The sequence below is a fragment of the Scatophagus argus genome, chromosome 10 (assembly GCF_020382885.2).
Source record: "Scatophagus argus isolate fScaArg1 chromosome 10, fScaArg1.pri, whole genome shotgun sequence".
NCBI classification, from domain to species: domain Eukaryota; kingdom Metazoa; phylum Chordata; class Actinopteri; family Scatophagidae; genus Scatophagus; species Scatophagus argus.
Window position 1 is genome coordinate 20,233,131 of NC_058502.1, and position 17,052 is coordinate 20,250,182.

The window sequence follows — 17,052 nt, forward strand, 5'->3', positions numbered from 1 at the left end:
AAAAATATAAAATACAAAGTACAAAACACTACACAGAGACCCCATAATACCAGATAATGGAAAGATTGTGTTTGGAAAATATAGCTGCATATACTCGTGTGTATTTGTTTGCATTTAAATGTGTGTTTCTTCCAGCACAGTGCAGGTTGTGGTCTGTGCCATCTGTAATGATGCCATCTGTCCACCAGGTGTCAGAGTGCACATCTCTTTTAGTTACAGGAACAGTTTGAAGGGGCTGTGGTGATGACTGTGGAGTACATCACACACAGTTTGATAACCACAGTGTGTTTAAGTATTTCTACAGAGGCCCTGCTTAAAACTAAAATTTATCCCCAAGTCTGATTTGCTATCAAGAATGACGTTTTGTGTAAGAACATCCACCTGTGATCTGTAGCTTTTGGATTTTTGAAAACCGGTTTCACATCAAGTCACATCACTTAAAGATAATATCGTCAGTTTTGCTGAGCTTATTCAGGTGCAATTTATTTTAATTATCAAGTGTACTAGAGTTCAGCCTGACACCAACACTCTGTGGCAGACAGCCAAGCCTACTTACATACTTTCACTTTAAAGTAAGGGTTTTGAATGCAGAACTGTTACTTGCAGTGAAGTATTTTCAGTGTGTGGTACTGCTTTTACTTAGTAAAGGATCTGAATATTTATTTGATCACTCATTATCATCTATTAACAACACCTCTTCAGCCATAACTATTTAATTTGGTTTACTGATAATCTTCACCACCATTATTAATGTCCTCACCTCTCCTCTGCCCACTGGTGTATTGCATCAAGCATTCAGATCCTTTACTTAAGTAAAAGCACTAACAGGACATTAGAAATACTTGTAAAAAACTCTGTTAAAAGTAAAAGTTCTGCACTTGAAATGTGACTTTATTAAAAGTATGAAAGTATATGCTATGAAAATGTACTTAAATTTTAAAAGTGAAAGTTCTCATTATGCAGAAAAACCGGCTGTTACTAGTATATATCATATCATTAGTTTATTATAACTCATGCACTAATGTAAAATCAAGATTTTACTGTTGTGGTTGGTTGAGGTGGAGCCATTTTTTCTTTTCTTTTTTTTCTTATCGATTAGCCGATTCTGATTCTGACTCACGTGCTCCTGTAGAAAATTCCGACAGTCATGAAGGCAGCAGGGCTGCTGCTGCTTTGTATCCATATTACCTTGTTAGCAGGTTACGAGCTAACTGAATACAGGCGGTACAGTGCGGCTACAAGGGGATGTCCCAACCTATTTAATACAAGCTGAGGACTCCTTGGTTTTTGTCGGCTCTACACAAGCAGGACTAACTTCAAAACTTTATCGAGATGACGACGCGGTCGGAGAGAGAAAAAGCCCAGAAACTGAATGAACAGCATCAGGCCATTCTGTCTAAACTGCTGAGAGAAGACGACAACAAGTACTGCGCTGACTGTGAGGCAAAAGGTTAGACTGACAAGCTTTGCTCTGTATCTTCTTCTCAGAAATGTGTGTATGAAAAGATGAAATGATATGGGAACTTGGCAGTCACCGGGTTGCTAAAGCTAGCAACACAGTGTAACGTTATTCTGATGGGAGTCACTTATGTGTCGCTATGCTTACAGCCCTCTTAGTATAGTCGCATAATGCCAAAGTGTGTCATTTCGTTTTAAATTATTTTTTTCATTATCTAGATTTTTTTGTGAAATGTAAACAGTTATCGCCTTTCCATTCAGAATTAAACCAAGATTAATGATATAGAGCGACATTTGTAACCGTAACCACAAAAAATATACAACTTCCGTTTTTTTACTTTCAAAGTAAAATCCTCATCGAGCGCCTTTTCAACAATGACGATGTACGATACCAATGAAGAGAACGAATAGGAAGAATTGTGAAACAAAGCGAATACTATAGCTAGTCATATAACAGATTCTAATTAGCTTGCTGATTTTATAATGAATTTAACAAAAACTCTAAAGAGTTTTAATTGACACTTTTAATTAACACTTGCTTTACTGTTATTGTGTGAAATACTATATTGTGTTCTATTTATTAGTGCGATTTTGGTATTGTGAGTTTTATTTCTCAGGATTTAATATTGTACAGTTTTTTGTGTAACTTGCTGTCCTCTTACTTACTTGGCGCTATAATTTTGAAATCTAATGGCCTGTAATTCCGGTTTTGTAATTTCGGCTGTTTCTAACTTGACGCAGATGTTGTCCGACAGTATCGGTGTCATGTCCTTGACTGGTTTATTTATGAGCGGAAAACGTGCGTGTTCCTCGTAGGAAACATGAAATTAGAGGTGCTGCTTGCTCGCTGAATGTCCCGCGTTAAAGAACGCATCAGCATCATCAGATACTGTAGGCCTGTTGCGGCGGCAGCCAACACCTCACCTCTGTGACTCGCGATGTCCTCGTAAAGAGCAAAACCACCTCCGAAACTCCATTAAAAAAATGTGAATGTTTAATATTCCCTTGCACAAACAGGTACAGTTTGATCAGATACGTCTCTTTAATTTTTAAGAACCAGCCCTCAATTCGGCATACATCAAACAATTCAGAAAGTGCATGTTTGGCGATAAGTATGGAGGCATGAATTTCCTAGACTTTTGAGTGGAGTTTGAACGGCTCGTATCGGGGCTGCCTGTGACTGGGATTAAATGCCTTTTGCGTCATCACCGTGCCTTCGCCCTCTGACAATTGTAATCTGTACTACACACGTCCCTCAACCAGAGCATCAGTTTTAAGAACCTGCACACAGTACTGGTACAGAAAACGCCACTAGACGCATACCAACACATTTGTAATAATGTCATAACATCTGTGCAGCCTTGAGTTGAAATTTTGATTGCAGATCAAATATCATATTGTTTTAAATGAGTGTCATTGAAAAATTGCCACATGATCAATACTTTTGACAAAGCTATCATGTCATAAATGAAAACTTAACTGAAAGTCCACTCTTTAGCTGTTTACACATCTTTCAGCTGCCTTGCAGTTTTTCTCAGCAGCTTGAATTTTCATAGTTTTCATAGATATTCTTAGTTGAGCTTTTTTTAACCCCAGAAACAGTTGTTTGACCAAAAAAAAAAAAAAACCAAAAGAAAAAAAAACATTAATTTAATTACATTATTAACGTAAAAGTCCATACTTGGGTCACCCGAAAACCATCAAACAATTGAGCAGCTGCATCTGCTGAGGAATACCATGGCATTTAGTATGTAGGCTGTTTATTAAAAGTAGTTTCTCAGTTGTCAGTTGTATTTCTCAGTTTGACCCATCTTGATGGGTTGATATGCAGTCCGTTCTAGTAAATGCCTCTCAAAGAGTTACAGTATGTCACAGCTGGAAATATGATCTTTTCATAAAGCTGGGCTCCCTCTGCAGTAGAAAGACATGAAATTGGTGCTGCATGACCGTGTCCTGTATTAACATTCAGTCATAACTCATCTGACAACAAGCAAATCTGAAATTTGCTTTTCAGTGAGGACACTTTAAAACAACAATCAAACAGAGGCTTAAGAACTGTTGGAACAAAACTGCAAGCACTGATGCATCTGGTGTTACAGTCACAACAAAGTTCTTCACGAGTCCAAAACAAGTACACATGTTTCCCACAGACATAAAGGTTTCATTTTCTATCCATCCTGCTGATTCTTATCTGCACATCAATAATTATAGGGGCCAATCAAGTAAATAATCAGATTTTGAGTCTGGACTTCATTACAATCTGGTTTGTGATGCTGCACCCTGCAGCCATGTTTACTTCTGTTAGTCATAAAGCAGCAGCATTCAGCCATGCCCTATGACTCATGCTGACTTATGTCACACCTATTTTTATCCAAACAATATATAGATGTTGTGAAAAAGCCGAAGCTGAAAGTTGAAATTGGTGTTTCTTCATGTGCCGAACAAATTTCACGACTACTGGATCCAAGCAACTCACTGTGGAACGAACAGTTGGAAAAATCAATATATCGTGAAGAAACCGCAGTCGTGCACACAATTTGCTTCACGTAATCCCCGTTAAGTAAATATATACGTTGTTTTAATTGATTTCACACTGTAGGTGATAATCACCAAGTCAGCTTCAGGTTCAAGTGATGAAAAGTGACGTTTTTTCCAGCCACTTAACACCTACGGAGGCAAGTCTCACTAATCTCATTTGAAAGACACCAAAAGGAGAAAAGTCTGAAAGCAAAGCCCGGAGGACAGTCGAACTGTCAGTGAAGCTTTTCCCGTGGATTTTCATTTGATGCTTCTTAGTGCTGACTACTGCTCGGGTTACATCATGTAGTAATGTAAAAAGCAGCACCAAAGCAGAAAAAAAATAATGACCTGTAAAAACATAATTAATTATCCTGCACCAGGCAAATGGAAGGGCTGTCACTTTTCTTTGAAGTTTAATTTGAATGTCAGACAACATATCTGAACTATAATTACCTGTTCTAATTCAAAATTTATAGTGTGTAATGGACAATGACAATAACTATATGTTTTATGTTTTTGAAAACATATTTGCATTCCTAATGGAGAGTAGTGTCATTTGTACATACTACACAGAAGCAGGCTGAAAATTTGTAAACTTTCCTTTTCAATAATGCAAAAGATATCTTATTAAATGGAAGCTAAATGTGTCCACAGATGGTATAAATGATTTACTGCAGAAACGAGATAATTTTAACATAATAATAACAGTCACAACATGCACTGTTATTATAATCAATCATGTCAGTAATTTCTCAAACACAATGTTTCATTATGCACAAGTATTACTTTGATGTACTGTATTTGTTATTTATGTTTTTTGGCTTTCAGGGCTAAAATGATTTTTTTTAATGGACACTCAGAGCTAACGCGTGTTATCATCTTTGCGTTGTCGTTTCACCACACCATGCAAGGATAAATACAATCGGTTTATCAGAACTTCTGCTGGTGGATTCTGGAGATTGTTTTTGTCAACATGAGATATTTTCTGTCTTGGAGCTTAAACATGGACGTCTCAAGTAGAGGCTGTGCTCTTTTTTTTAACAATCAACTCTGTCGCTGATTGAATACTCAGATTACAGATGCTCTGATTTGGTTGATTAGTTTGTTTTAGGGTTTGTCTTTGCAAACAGTATCTGTCCTCTGCACTGCCTGCTGTAGTCGGTGTGTGCGGGTGTGGCAGCTGCCCTGCCGTGACCGCTGCAGCGTGGTGACTCACCTTAGCTTCTTAGCTGTAAATCTACACTCACTCCTGTCTTCTGTCTACACACACACACTGCCCTACATTTAATGTGTGTGCATGTGTGTGTGTGTGTACGCGCACGAGAGAGAGAGAGACAGAAATGGAGTCCTTATTGATTGCAATTCCATTTTCCTGTCCTCTGTGGGATCTCAGTCCATCCACTACTTAGAGTCCAGACTATAATTTTCGCCTTTGGTTTTAACACAATCCTTTCATCAGTCTGATTCTCACACACACACACACACACACACACACACACACACACACACACACACACACACACACACACACACACACATACGTGCGGCCTGGCGGTGTGTCAGTGTTATGATTTGCGACTGGGGGTGCTCTGAGCTGGCACAGGCTCTCCTCTGTGCTGGCACAGCACATCTTGGCAAGCGCCTGCAGGGCACTCAGCGCTTTGACGACCTGTCCTTGGTACCTCTCTGCTGTCTGTCACGCACATAAAATACTGGCACAGGTCCACACACACTCACACTAATTTGGACCGAGAAGCTTGCGCTTACACACACACCTGCAATTGTGCACATTTTAAAGGTGTGAAGGACAGGTTGGCTTTGCAGTGTCCAGAGAAGGAGACGGTCATCAGGGAGAAGCTGCAGCTCAGCCTGCACACACAGTGGGCTCAGTGTCACATAAGATGTGTTTGTTTCCAGCCGCTGAACGAGTTTTATGCAAATGTGGGAGATGTGAGAAATGCAACGCAAACCTGGTTTATGTTGGGCAGCTTTTGGGTACATCTGTGTAATGGAAAGATATTTCCAAGAATATGATGTGTTGTTATTGGTTGAGTGTCAGCTAATTTTGGCCATAAATCACAATCAGAGACTTAAACAAAGACATTTACTCACATGTTCTCACTTCACACACATTTCCACATTAAAATGTCTAAAAAAGGCTGAACCTAGATGTGCAGTGCCTTGTCTGTACCACAGGATGGCAGCTGTGACACTCAAGACAACACACTACCTCTCTGGACTTTTTGAGCCAACACATCTGACGTCCCATTCACTATTCAGCTTCCTACTTCAGGCTGTGGTCAACAGTACATGTATACTGTTATTTATTTGTGAAATTCTCAAGATCAATTTGGAGACAGTAACTGGCTGGATAGCTAGATAGTCTTATTGTTAAACATACTGTCAAGCTATGTTGTTTGTGAACTGTACACAACGTTGTTGGTTTTGAATTTTGCTAACATAGCCTTAGCTTTGTGGCTCACGGCTGAGCCAGAATGGAGCAGACTAGAGATAACTCTTGCTGCCAAGCTGTATCAGGTGTTCGTCTTATTTACTTGAGTAGTGGACAGTGTTTTCACTGTCATAGGAACCTTATGGGGGCACAGTGGTGCAGCAAGAGGGTTCCAGGTTCGAATCCCGATCTGGGCCCTTCTATGTGGAGTTTGCATGTTCTCCCTGTGCCTGCATGGGTTTTCTCCAGGTACTCCGGCTTCCTCCCACAATCCCAAAAACATGCACAACTGGCTACTCTACAATGTCCTTAGGTGTGTGTGTGTGTGTGGTTGTCTGTTTTTGTGTGTCAGGCTTGCGACTGGTGACCAGTCCAGGGTGAACCCTGCCTCTTGCCCGTAGTCAGTTGGGATAGGCTCCAGTCCCCCGAATAGATAAGCGGTATAGAAAATGGATTGATGGAGGACCCTTATGGGACCGGAACAGTTGTTCCAGGTATGAGTCAAACCCTCAAGTGTTATCAGGCTAATGGAATTATAACTTGTAAAAGACCTGAAAGTTTTATTACCCTCTGAGTGACCAAAGTGGGTTGGGTTCCTTCCATGCTGTTTTTCTGTACTCGGGTATCTGTAATTTCCCAGCCTGGAATCAATAAAGTCAGTCTGTCTGTCTGCCTGCCTGCCTGCCTGCCTGCCTGCCTACCTACCTACCTACCTACCTACCTACCTACCTACCTACCTACCTACCTATCTGTCTATCTATCTATCTATCTATCTATCTATCTATCGTATTTGATTGTATTTTGTATTGGTATTGTATTTACATGTGCCCATCTGTGTTTGTGCCAACAAGGGTCAGCTACATATTTTTGGCAGTTAGCTGACTGATTATATTAACTAAATTTAATCAGTAACTAAAGGGTTCAGTTCCAGATGATTGTCGTATCATTGGATTTGAGTGGTAACTTAAAATCTTAATCTAACATCTTTAAACATCGCTTTCTCACATATGGAGCAATCTGTACTGTCTAGATTAGGTGCACAGATTCTCCTAATTTTGTCTTGATGACTGAATGTTTGACACTGGTTTTCATGCAGCCCTGGTGATTGTCTAAGTCATAGTGGGAAGCCATCTGTGGTTCCTCACTTGGCGGGTAGCTCAAACATAGCTTGTTCTTGCTGTCTGAGATTGTGGGTTTGAGCCCAGTTTGATGCAGAATGAACATCTTACACCTAATCAGCCATTGTGCTGCGGACCCCCTGCTCTGCACGGACATTAGATGTCTCCCTCTTCCAGCACACCTGATTGATCAGCTCAACATCAAACTCTGCAGAAGACCCATTCATTGGAATCAGTGGTGTTGGAGCAGGGAGGAATCTAAAATTTAATATGTTTTAAATAATTATGGCTTGGACTGTTCTGCTGATGGACCCTCATACGTTTGTCGTAACCATGTGCAAAGCCACTGCTGGTTTTGCTGTTTATCTGCGTAGCTCAACATGATCACGATGTGCGATTGGTGGCAAAGGTTGTGAGTTGAAGACCCAGGAGATACTGAATGTTAATACACAGACATTGTTCTGCTGATGGACCCTCCTGCATGTCTCGTTTGTCTTCCTCCTTCTTCTTCCTCCTCTTCAAAACTCCCGGTTCCACTTCTGCACTGAAAACAATTTTTTTCAATTAGTATCTGTATTCACTCCCCGTATGTATCCCTCTGGCTCTTAGTCTTTATTGCCTCTGATAATGATTTTGTGTAGTATCAGTCTTTCATGATTAACAGACTGTCTGGACCATAATGTTCCTGCATTTGTTTAAGAACAGACAATAAGACCAGATGACGAGATTTTATTGGGCTTTCCTCTTAATAATAAAGAGTAAACACTGCAAGGACGAGGAAAACATTTGTCCTTGTAGGAGCAGCGTGTCTTCTCCTTGTCGTTACTGCTGACACTGAATCACACTAATGGACCAGCAGGGAGCAGCACAGCTCTTTTGAAATTCTCCCCTCAGCGTCCTGCTCCTCACTCTCTGATTCTTCTCTTCACTTTCCTCCAGCCTGTGCTGAAGCTTCTGGCAGCCTTCCAACTGATTCACTACGTTTTATTAATTAGGAATTGGAGGTTGTTAACACTCTTTAAAGGAGAATACCACTGAATCTCAGCACGGGCATGGTTTATTGTCTCGCCTGTGGCACCGGTCATCCTCTACTGTATGCAGTAACGGTTGCAGTTGTTTCTTCTTCTTGGAGGTAAAAAGAAGAATTCTACTGGTTTCACGCAGACACAGATGAGCTTTTTTGAGGTATTTTAACGAGAGGACATTAAGACCGAATAGGATATTAAAGCCAAAGACATAATTTGAAAAATAATTTTTAAGAAAAAGATGATTCAAATAAAAAGCTGTGACAGGATTCATTTCTGGCTGATGTGGTTCAGTACATATAAAGGCTACAGTATTATTAGTCCTGCAGGATTTGTATGAGTCAGGTCAGGTTAGCTATGGGTTTGAGTCCACAAAGTCTGCCTCTTTCAGCTTTAAACTTTAGCTCTGGATCTTAAATCTGTTTCTGAAGAAAGAAGAGATTCCACTCTCTTCTTGCAGATTTTTGTTCTGACTCACCAACACTGATTGAACAGGAATCACATATGTCCAGAAGTTCTTTATTCATTTTTCTGACTTATTTGCTGCTTTGAGATATTCTGACACATTATCTGAGCACCCATGGACTCAAGAGGGTCACGAGTTGAGTGTCGGTGGCTGTCCTCACTTTGCTGCCAGCGTCTCACACATTTACACACACACACACACCCGTCAGTCGTCGGTCTGTCCTCAGGTTGACAATCGGGGCTTTAATTTCATGCTCGGCTGCCCCTCCCCCTCCTTTCACCGTCATTCATCGAGGCTCCGGGGTGCGTGTCTGTCTGTGTGTCTCTCAGCTGGGATGGTTCCGTCTCAGTGTGTTCCTGTTTGTGCGCACGCAGCTGAAAAAAAATATATGTTTGTGTTTGCATTTATATTTATTAAAGTGTGTGTCTGTGATGTCATCTTCATGGCCATCTGTTTGTCTGCAAATGGGTGTGTTTCTGTCTCAGTGTCTGTGCTTGTGTTGGCAGGTGTGTATTGTTCGTGCTGACATGTTCACACATGTGCCCGTCTTTATGGCACTCTGCAAGATGTGCTAGAATTTACCTCCATGAAAGTGCTTCAAAGTGTGTGTGTGTGTGTGTGAAGAACTCATTTGTGTCTAATCAGGTCAGCAGTCTACAAATTAGCATTAGCGTGTTTCTGTTCTGTGTGTGTGTGTTGGGACTGCAGGGCTCATGTCTACTGAGAGAACTCAATTCAGCTGTCTATTTTTGTCCAAACTTCAATGCAGAGCAAGTGTAAAGATGAAAAGCATAATAAAACTTTGAATCTGAATTATCCACATGAGCCACAGATGAACAGATACTAATGCTTCAGACGCTGCTTCTTATGCATGTACTGTACAGTTCATAGTAATCATATGCACAAGCTGCATTTATTCATCTGTTTGAAGCTTCAGGGAAGGGGATTTTAAGGTTGGAAGCAAGATCATTTTTACACCTCCAAACCTCAAATTACTGATGGATGCTGTTTTTTTTTTTTTTTTTTTTTTTTTAAGTGGTTATTGTTTTAGAATAGGACAGCATACAAACAGGCCATGCAGCAAATCATAGGTTAATAGATACAGACCAGTGCAGTAGGTTAGCGCTCATAAATCAGAGTGGCCTTTACCCTCCACAGCCAAGGCTCCTCTTTTAAATAATTGCTAATACATTGCAGCTGTCGCGAAAGTTTAACATTACACAAAAGTGCATGTAATTCAAGATCAGATAAAAACAACTAGTGCTGCCCACCCAGAGTATTCTTCATTTTAGAGCATCCCCCGCCGTCTAATTTGGATGCGTGCTTCTTATTTTTCAGGCACCAGTGATGCCGTCCTTGTTCTCAACAAGTTCTTTCCCCTTCCAGTCATGTCATTATATGATGATCCCGTCATTACATGATGTACATGTACTAATTAAAATGATGCATGTTTGTTCTGCCTAGTTCAACGAAACCTACAGTAAAGTAAGACGGATGTCAAGCAAGTGCAGTCTGTACAAGCCCACACAGTTCTGAGCAAACATTTAATCAGGCAGCACCTCTGAGAGTGAGACTCACTCCCATTACCCTGTCAGTGCTCCATAATAGATCTATTGCCCCGTGTAAGCTTTGTCTTGATCACTTTAGACTTCAACATGATATAATTGTCTTGATGATGAACGAGTTTCAGCTAAGAGGCTGTTACATCTGTTGACTAGCTGATTGGTCCAACATGCGGTTTCACCATTACTGGATTTTTGAGGCTGATATTTAGAAAGTTTAAAAAATTTAATAATGATATAATGACTTATATTAATTTTTTTTGCCCAGTCCATGACATAAACATTTTTGATTAAATCCCCTTTTGTATATATAATTTTTATTTTAGCAGTTTCGGCCAAGAAATGTACAGCAGATATTTTATCTATCTATATATCTTTGACATTTCTTCAATGAATCAGCTGACATATACACAGATACTGATAAATCTGCAACAAGTTGATATATTGGCATGTCAGAATTTGAATTAATTTGACCTATTCGGCTCTTAAAAACAGAATAACAACAGATTACTTGTGGTGCACACCTATGATTCTACAACATCATATCTGTACCCACATCAAGTTCAACAAGGTGAATGTGGACCATAAAGTAATGATTCTTATCACTATAACAATTATAATCTGTATTCCATATAATTTATGAATTAAGTCATTTATTTTTTATTTTGATTTTTAATTTCTCTTAGGATAAATTTCATATCTGTCCTTGTAATGTAATCTGACAGATTAGTAAATGAACAAATTCATCATCATCCCAGAGGGAAATGTGATTGGCTGGTTGAAATAGCGCAGCCCAGTTTAACATGCAAGACACAGATGAAAGCTCATGTCTTTCTACAGCAGCGCACTTTGGAGTATTAATTTGTGTGAGCCAATCACTTTTCCAAATACAGTCAAACCCTGCTGAACTACTCAATTGAATCTCTCACAGTAATAGAAATACTCAGAAGCCAGTAGAGAATAAGATTACATTATGAAAATCAACTGTTAAGACAATGTCACTGCCTGGATGATCTGCAGTGTACAAAATAGTTGATTTCCAGCCACAGTGTGTGTACATGTGCTGTCTGTATGTCACTCAGAACTTTTGCATTTGTTTTGGAGAATGTGTTGAAAGAGGTTATCTAAGAGCAGATCAAAGTGAAGTCCAATCCACACAGATAGAGTCCAGCTTACAATGGCTGAGCTGCTTGATTTAGGCTTAACACTCAGTCATGCCTGCCTTAATGCTCCTTTAGGCCGTCTAGCGCATTAGTGCCACTGCATTAACACGCTGATGCTCCTGCCCGAGACCAGAAAACCCACTAGACTGCGTGCATTCCTGCTGCCATCCAACCGTCCCTGCTGCACCACCATTATGTAGCCTGGATCCATAAAAGTTGATCCTTTGCACTTGCTGTGTTCAAAGTCGCTTTCAATCGTCAGATTGACAGATAGCTTCATGCTCTGTGGAGGGATAGAGCCGACCATAGCGCTGAGGGACTGTAGCCACTAGCCCATTAAAATGATTTGACTGTCATTTCTGTGCCATCTCCTATTCATCCCTGCGGAGGTTTGGCAAAGCTAGGGTTGTTTTTGCCATTTGAATCCCAGTTTTCTCTGGAAAGCTGTTTCCTGAACTCAAACAAGATATTTTTTTAAAAGGATTCCACATGTAGGCCATGCATGAGTATAGTGATATTCTGAGATTCACTCAGTGTAATGGCCTCAGCTTGGTTTGTTTGTCAGATTATTTTACAGCATCTGAAACTTCGTTCTGGGTGAAGCTTTGTCTGAAATAGTTTTTGTTATTTTCCAAGACAGAAAATCTGTATGTAAGGTAATGATGTCACAAATGTGCAATTGATGTCATTGATAATGTCTGGTGACTTTTTAAGGTAAGGTAAGTAACCTTTCGACAACAAGAAGTTTCTTTGTTGTATTTGGCTAAATTAGATGAGAATGTCAAAAAAGATATGAAAAAAAAAATCTATCAACAACTTGATTGGACCAAGGATGTGGAACACAATACAAACATACCGTGCACTAAAGTGTTCGCTTTACTTTGATGGTTGAAGTGTTAACAATATTCTCTCTGGCCTTAGAATTAACAATCTGTAACTACTGTTGGTAGTAAGCTAGTTAGCTGGGGATGCTACCACTTTCCGCTTTTGAAAAACAGACCATTGCTCATACATCAGTTCCTGTGTTTTGGGGTTTTGGAAAAGATTTTAAAAAAGTGAAAAATCTGAATCAATAAAGAAAATAGCAAATCAGCAGGGTTGAAAAATTTCAGACCCTGGTTCAGACCAATTGTAGACTCCCTGTGACATCACACAGCGAACTGTGGACTGCCATTCTGATACAAGTCTATCCTGAGGGTAACTAGTGACTGAGACCATAAACACATCAGGAAACTGTTCACCAAGATATTAAATCAAGTGACAAGTAGTGTTATTTTCTGAGAAGTGTACGTGCTGTACAACCAGACTCAGTATTTGCTTTTTCAGACCAGTTCCACACATATTTTGTACCGTCAGTGTTTCAGGCTGACCCTAATGGGGCAGTTGCTTGTGGGATAATTCAAAATTTCTATCCCTTCTCTCAACAGACTTTGTACTATTGTGTGTCAACAAGAATCAAAGTCTTGTCTGTGGCTGCCCTGAGGTTCTTCACATCTTCTGGTTCTGTGCAGCAAGCTCATGGCAATGTTCTTGTTCTGTGTCGGGACTTTTATGTAACCCCATGTTTGTTATTTCTGCTGTGTCCTCTCTCTCTAGCAAGCAAAGATGTAACTGCACTGTGAAAATTTAGGAACGGGTCATGTGATGGATAACATGGCAGTTTTCTCATTTCAGTTCTGCTCTTCGTGGGTTAGGCTTTGTGGATATAAAAATTCCATGAAAACATTTGAAAGCCAGTCTGTTAAACTCAAAGAAGCTTTCACTGAGCTCAAAGATCTGTGTTTAATTATTGTGTCATTTTAAATTATTGTGGCATTTAATTAAAGCTATTAATCACTAAATGAAAGTAATTCAGATTACATGCAGTTAAAGCGCATGAATTTCATAATTTTTCTGCCTTTAAAGACCAGATTTGCAACAATCTAAAAAGTGTGCCGCAGTTAAAACAATCTGCTTTCTTATTTTGAGTTGATTCGATGCAGCCATTCTTTAGACATGGCTTGCACATTAAATATATATTAAAAAAACAACATTGAAGGGCTTGATTTTTAATAAGAATGTCTTCAGAATGTTTCAGGATAGCCTGAAGTTCAAATGTTTAGTGTGCTAGTTGAGGTTTTGAATGTTTGTGCTTCTTGGATTTCATCTTTTCACATTAACCTCCTGAGTTTCTGTTCAGCTCTGATACTGTACATGCTGCTGCACTTTCCCCCATCAGTCACCAGTTTGTCTGAACTGAGACCTCTGAGTTTAGTGTCTGTGGATGGGACTCTCTTCTTTATCTTGCAGCTATGGTGCTCATACTGACTACAGACTCCTTACTGTATTTGTGATAGCCTTGTTGCTGGAGAGCTGTGCTTTGCAACCTTACGCTTCAGGTATAAGTCAGAGTTAGCTTTAATTTTTTTGAGAACTTTATGTGGGGGTGAAGAGGTTCCGAAAGAATGTTTTGATTTTAATTTAAATTGAAATGAGAGAATAAATCTGCATTGTTTTAAATGGTAGGGAAAGATATTTCTCTCTGCAGCAGTCAACACAAAAGGATCTTTACAATGAATTTTAAGTAGGGCAGCTTGAAAGGATAAATCTCTCTTTCTCTTTGCCTTTTTTTCCTTTTCAGGTCCTCGATGGGCATCATGGAACCTTGGGGTGTTCATGTGTATTCGCTGTGCTGGCATCCACCGCAACTTGGGGGTCCACATCTCCAGAGTCAAATCTGTCAATCTGGACCAGTGGACACCTGAGCAGATCCAGGTAAACAAGCACAGTCAGAGCCAGACACACACCTTTAACAAGTGACAACTTGATTACTAAGGAAATATGCTGTTGCTCAGCATCCGGCACTTTACACGCTTGCTCCTTCAAGAACTAGAACTGAACCTCAGTCCAGTTGACTTAGCACAGGAGCTGCTAATAGCTAATGCAGGTTGTTTATGGTGCAGATACTAAACCCATTACATGATGGAAACCATAATGGCAAAATACGAACAACATTCATCCCAAATAAATGAATTAATAAAATAAAGAAACCAACAGGGGGGACAAAATCAGTGAAAGGAAAACTGGTTGTTTTTGTTACACACTATTTTTATAGACTTTGACATAACTGAGGCATTACATGTTCAACCAGCATGGTCCTTTTATTTCTAGAGCATTGACTTTCTTTTTTCTCCATTCATGCTGGTGATGCGTGGGTCAGGGTTTTGGCATACCAGGCACCCACCTGACCTGTTATGAGAGCCAAGCTGCACCCCCGACCAGCAAACTGTCAACCTTATGTTTTATGTTAGCGCAACTGTCAGGACTGAGGACGGAGACAATGATAGAGACAGGCGCTCTCCAAGGTGCTGATCCTGCTGCCGGGAGCAGCAGAGCGCTCTCTTTTCTCTTTTCTCTTTTCCCTTTCTTCCTTGCCCAAAGGAGTGGGACGATTTGGGCTAAATAAACTGACAAATTGTTCCAAATGTTTTTTGTTTTTGCTGTTGGATAGAAGCAAAAGAAGTAACTCCTCATTTAAGACATGAACTGTGTCTCAGTCTGTGTGTTTGAGAGACAGAGAAAGGTGAAGAGGAGGTGGAAGGTGGACTGTTGCACACCACGTTTCAATAAGCTATTAATAACTTAGTCTAATGCTGCTTATTGACATATCAACCTGAACTTGCAGTATTTTGTCGTAAGCTGACCCATAACCTGCTAGGGTCACTACATCACTAAGTCATGCTGTATAGGGAATTGAACTGTGCTGAAAACCTTTGGACATACAGCCAAAGAAAAAAAAAAAAGAAATTGAAAACTCACAAATTTAAATTGAGTAACTGTTGGTTACTTTTTTTGTTACTTTTTTCTGTTGGTTAGTTTTTTTTCATAACAGAAATGTTAAATATGTGTGGTAGCACTAATATGCTGGTGGCATTTCAAAGGAACCCAACTTTAGATAAGTTTTATATAATCCAGAATGAAGACAAATAAATATGTACATAAAGGGAGTGGAAACACTGAGAGTCAGAACAGTTTAGTTTTCAAAGGGTGAAATAAACCAGGAGCTTGTCTTTGTAACATGTACGCACGCATGCTCGCACACACACACACACACACACACACACACACACACACACACACACACACACACACACACACACACAGTATTTAGTATGCATTCCTACGCTTTTACAGACACAGTTGGTCTACAGTTTGCTTTTACATCCTCAGCAACACGTGTGGAAACACAGCCATGCTTAGGGAATATAGAGAACTGTAATTAGTCTGTGTATAGGTGTGTTTTTGTGGTAACTAGCGTGTCACATTGATTTAATTACACACAATACATCAGGAGAATTGGGGTGAGTGTGAGTGTGTGTGTGTGTCTGTAAAACTCACCTGAGCGTGCCAGTAATTCATTTAATCACCCAGTTGTTAATATATCCAATTGTTCAGTGTGTGTGTGTGTGTTTACTGTGTTGAAGTTGTGTGTATGTGTGTTTCTGTAAGGCAGTACCAATCCATCAGCTGAGTGTGAGTAGAAAGGGTCTCACTCTGAATGTTAATCACTGTTTTCAATGACTAATTAATTCTGGATGGCTGATTATTCCGACTCCATCTCCTCCACTTCTCCTATCATCACCCCATTTATCAGCCTCCTCTTAATTTAGCCTTGACACATACGGCCAGTGTGTCTTTCACTCTGTCTGTTTGTATGAGTGTGAGCATGCATGGTAAGGAGCTGGTGCACAAATTGAGAAGAATGCAAATGTGATAAATGAAAGTAGTTGCTGTGTGTGTGTGACAAGTTCTTAAAAGTGTTGTAACCAATTGCCTTGCTGGTGTTGCTCTTTCTTTCTTTCTTTCTTCCTGCCTTCCTCCCTCCCTTCCTCCCTCCCTTCCTCCCCTCCTTCCATCCTACCTTCCTCACAGAGTATGGTGGACATGGGCAACAACAGGGCCAAACAGCTGTACGAAGCCCACCTACCAGAGAACTTCAGACGGCCACAGACAGACCAGTATCCTGCTCCTGCCATATTTCTGCATGTTGATATCTTGTGTCATTTTATTGTTGACCTCAGAATTTATTCATCCCAACTTTATTTACACAAACTCTTTGTGTAAATAAAGTTTGTTACAACTCATGTCACCCTACATTGGTGTAACTCATTGAACACTTGCATATCAACTGCTGTTCTTGCACACCACATGTGCATCAAAACTTTGCTGTCACTGTACATTTGTATAACTCAACATACATGCCAGCAAAGATTTGCATAAGAAGTTCCTGCATTTACATACAAATCTAG

General features: G+C 40.0%; 1 protein-coding gene across 4 annotated transcripts in view; it reads left to right on the plus strand.

Moving 5' to 3' along the window:
- The first annotated feature begins 1,130 nt into the window (after positions 1 to 1,130).
- The window catches only part of smap1 (small ArfGAP 1), an 83,167-nt gene continuing 67,245 nt past the window's right edge, over positions 1,131 to 17,052 (plus strand). For 3 of the 4 annotated variants that reach the window (XM_046401051.1, XM_046401053.1, XM_046401052.1), the window contains exons 1-3: positions 1,131 to 1,450; positions 14,385 to 14,518; positions 16,676 to 16,761. In XM_046401051.1, the coding sequence (XP_046257007.1) occupies positions 1,333 to 1,450; positions 14,385 to 14,518; positions 16,676 to 16,761 (338 nt within the window). In that variant the 5' untranslated portion in view covers positions 1,131 to 1,332. The remainder of the gene's footprint in view (positions 1,451 to 14,384; positions 14,519 to 16,675; positions 16,762 to 17,052) is intronic. The other variant, XM_046401054.1, reaches the window with a different exon arrangement.